The sequence below is a fragment of the Chrysochloris asiatica genome, unplaced genomic scaffold, assembly GCF_000296735.1.
Source record: "Chrysochloris asiatica unplaced genomic scaffold, ChrAsi1.0 scaffold00120, whole genome shotgun sequence".
Taxonomy (NCBI): domain Eukaryota; kingdom Metazoa; phylum Chordata; class Mammalia; order Afrosoricida; family Chrysochloridae; genus Chrysochloris; species Chrysochloris asiatica.
The window spans coordinates 380,788-383,747 of record NW_006408638.1 but is presented as its reverse complement, the minus strand read 5'-3'; the positions used below and the strand labels follow the sequence as shown (position 1 = coordinate 383,747).

General features: G+C 34.6%; 1 protein-coding gene across 1 annotated transcript in view; it reads right to left on the bottom strand.

Moving 5' to 3' along the window:
* EPHA6 (EPH receptor A6) overlaps positions 1-2,960 on the bottom strand; it is an 837,864-nt gene that overhangs the window by 592,868 nt on the left and 242,036 nt on the right. Inside the window, exon 4 of the mRNA XM_006868630.1 lies at positions 2,582-2,706. Within this exon, the coding sequence (XP_006868692.1) occupies positions 2,582-2,706 (125 nt within the window). The remainder of the gene's footprint in view (positions 1-2,581; positions 2,707-2,960) is intronic.

The following is a 2,960-nucleotide window of genomic DNA, read 5'->3' as shown; positions in this document are numbered from 1 at the left end:
TAATCTCATGCTATTTTTTTCTGATTCTGTATTTTACCATATTATAAGCCAACTATTTCCCTGTAGTTGATTAAATTATGTTTAATATTGACTTGGTGCTTTTCACCTTTAGGTCTGTTTATAATTAATCTTTACCACCTGCCAGAAGTGTAGATATTTTTATTTCCATCTTGTAAATGTGAAGGCTAAGGTATAGAGAGATTAATTGACTTTTTGTTCTGGCTACAAACATAATGATAATCAGAACATGAATTAGAAATCCTTGGCTTCAAGTCCATTAGCATTGGACCATTGCCATTTTCTTACAAAAACAAAACACCCTTCATAGCAGTATCTATCCCATCATTAAACCCAAACTTAATGTAATTAATCCAAATGTCTCAAATATAAAATTTGACATAGATATTTTATTGATTACTAGGCTATAAATATTATTTATTTCAAAAGTTTTTACTTTGATGAATATGTATTTTTATTGAATTTGTATGATTTATACTGAATTGAAAAATTGCAAGTTATTTTCAATCTCAAACACAGGCAGCAAAAATAAGTAGGTAATGGGATAGTGATTTTCTGTAGATGAAATATCACCCTTATAAACACAGGCACATGTTTGATTCGGAATAAGTCACTTTGAATATTTTCCAAAGATGCTTGTAAATATGAGTGCATTGCTTTTAAAATAATCAGAATGTTTGTGTTCATGAAATTCAATATAAACTAGTAAGCAGAAAATGCATAATATCATACCATAGGGAATAAATAACATTAGAAAAGATAGCCCATACAGGACTTCAGAACCCATGTTGGTGTGGCCAATGGGCAGAATCTGTAATCCAATTTGCACTACTTTCTAAGTCTACAGAATTATTCATGTCAATTAATGACAATGAAAGTGTGTATAGACTACATAATGTTCTATGTATTATAGTACAATGAATGAATTCAGCCATGCTACTAAGTACCCATTCCTATCAAGTCAATTCTGACTTGTATTCAGGATTTAATCTGTAGGAAACAGTAAAACTGCCCAATATGCTTTTGAAGGCTGTAAACTTCTACAGAAGCAAAGTGCCACATCTTTCTCCTCAAAAAGTAGCTGTTGTTGTTGTTGTTAAGTGCCATCGAGTCGGTTCCGACCCATAGCGACCCTGTACAGGGTTTCCGAGGGTGTAAATCTTTACGGGAGTAGAAAGCCTCATCTTTCTCCCGCGGAGTGGCTGGTAGTTTCGAACCACAGACCTTAAGGTTCGCAGCCCAATTCGTAACCACTATGCTACCAGAGCTAGTAGACTCAAATTGCTTACCTTTTGGTTTAGCAGCCAAGTGTTTACTTCCTGAATCTCTAGGACTCCTTAATTATCTCTTCTCCCTTTTTCAAATTCACAGTTGCTCAGAAGTGTGAGAATGATGGGGGTGGTGGTGGGGGGCGGGGGAGAAGCAATATTCTACTTCTTTTTTTTGTCCTATGCATATTCAGAAATATTAACATTTTTTGTCAATATTACAGCAGTAATAGAAGCAGAGTGCATCACATTATCATAATTGATCATGTGACATGCTGTGATATCTATACAAAAATATGTAGTGGTGAGGAATTGGGACAGGCAAGGTAATTAAAGGAAGAGTGTGAATGAAACAAGCCACAACCACCAAGGATGTATATGGATTCCTGGTGTAGCCTTGTAGGATCAGCACTGAACTGTGAATCACAAAGTTGGCAGTTCAAACCTACCAGCTGCTCCTCAGAAACCCCATCAGTTGGAATCAACTTGATGGTACATAACAACAACAACAAAGGATGTATATAGCCAAAAAATATATACAAGTAAGAACAAAGTAAATGATAAAAATGAGAATTAAGACTAGGTTGATTTAGCAAATACATGTATCTTTCTAGTTTTTTGCAATATGTTGTTAGGAGCCACCAAGTTGTTTCCAACTCATTGTTGGTGTTGTTAAGTGTCTTGGAGACAGTTCCAACTCATAGAGACCCTGTATAGGGTTTCTGAGGAGCAGCTAGTGGGTTTGAATTGCTGACTTGTGGTTCACAGTCCAGTGCTGTTCCTACAGCATCACAAGAATTAAAAACAAAAAAAAAATTCATTCCATTTATTTCTGAAATCATTATTTTTAAATTACAGTTGATTGTTATTCTAAACTCCCGGTGTGGCACTGCTGGATAAGCACTGAACCATAGGTTGGTGTGAACTGCAAAGTCGGCATGTCAAACTCACCGACCGCTCTTCAGAAACCCTATATAGGGTTGCTATGAGTTGGAACCAACTCACAGCATTAACCACTACAACAACAATTATGTTCTAAATTCCTTGGAGCAGGTCATGACAGAAGTGTATCTTTAGCATTTTCTAATTTTTTTCTGATATAAAACAAAACAAATTACTTATGAAATTATTACCACAACAGTGAATTAGAAACAATTTTAAGAAACAGTTCGTATGAGATTAAGCCAAAGAATAAGAAGTTCTAAAGTAAACTAATATCATAAAATAGCATGCTCAATATATACATATATAAGCATATATGTATATGTAGTATTTCAGGAAGCTCCAAGACCTACTTTCTCATAGTACTTGATCTCGTAGTCCAGAATGGCTCCATTGGAAAAAGCAGGTGCTTGCCATGATAGGGCAATGCTATTTTGGGATGCCCAGTCCTTCCTTACCATACCTATCAGAGAAGGTGCTGAAATGAAAGAAAATAACTAAGAATTAATTGGCAGGAATAATTTTCTATAATGTTTTCTTTATTACTTTCTTTTCCAAGGAAATCAATTATTGTTGAAGAAGACACTGATGGTTGATAGTTTAGGATCTACTCTATTCAATCCAAATTAAAAAAAAAAAATCAAAATATATTACAAAGCATTATTGGGGAACACAGGAAACACTGAGATATTATAATAAAAGAAGGGCCAATTTTGATATCACTAAAGGAGT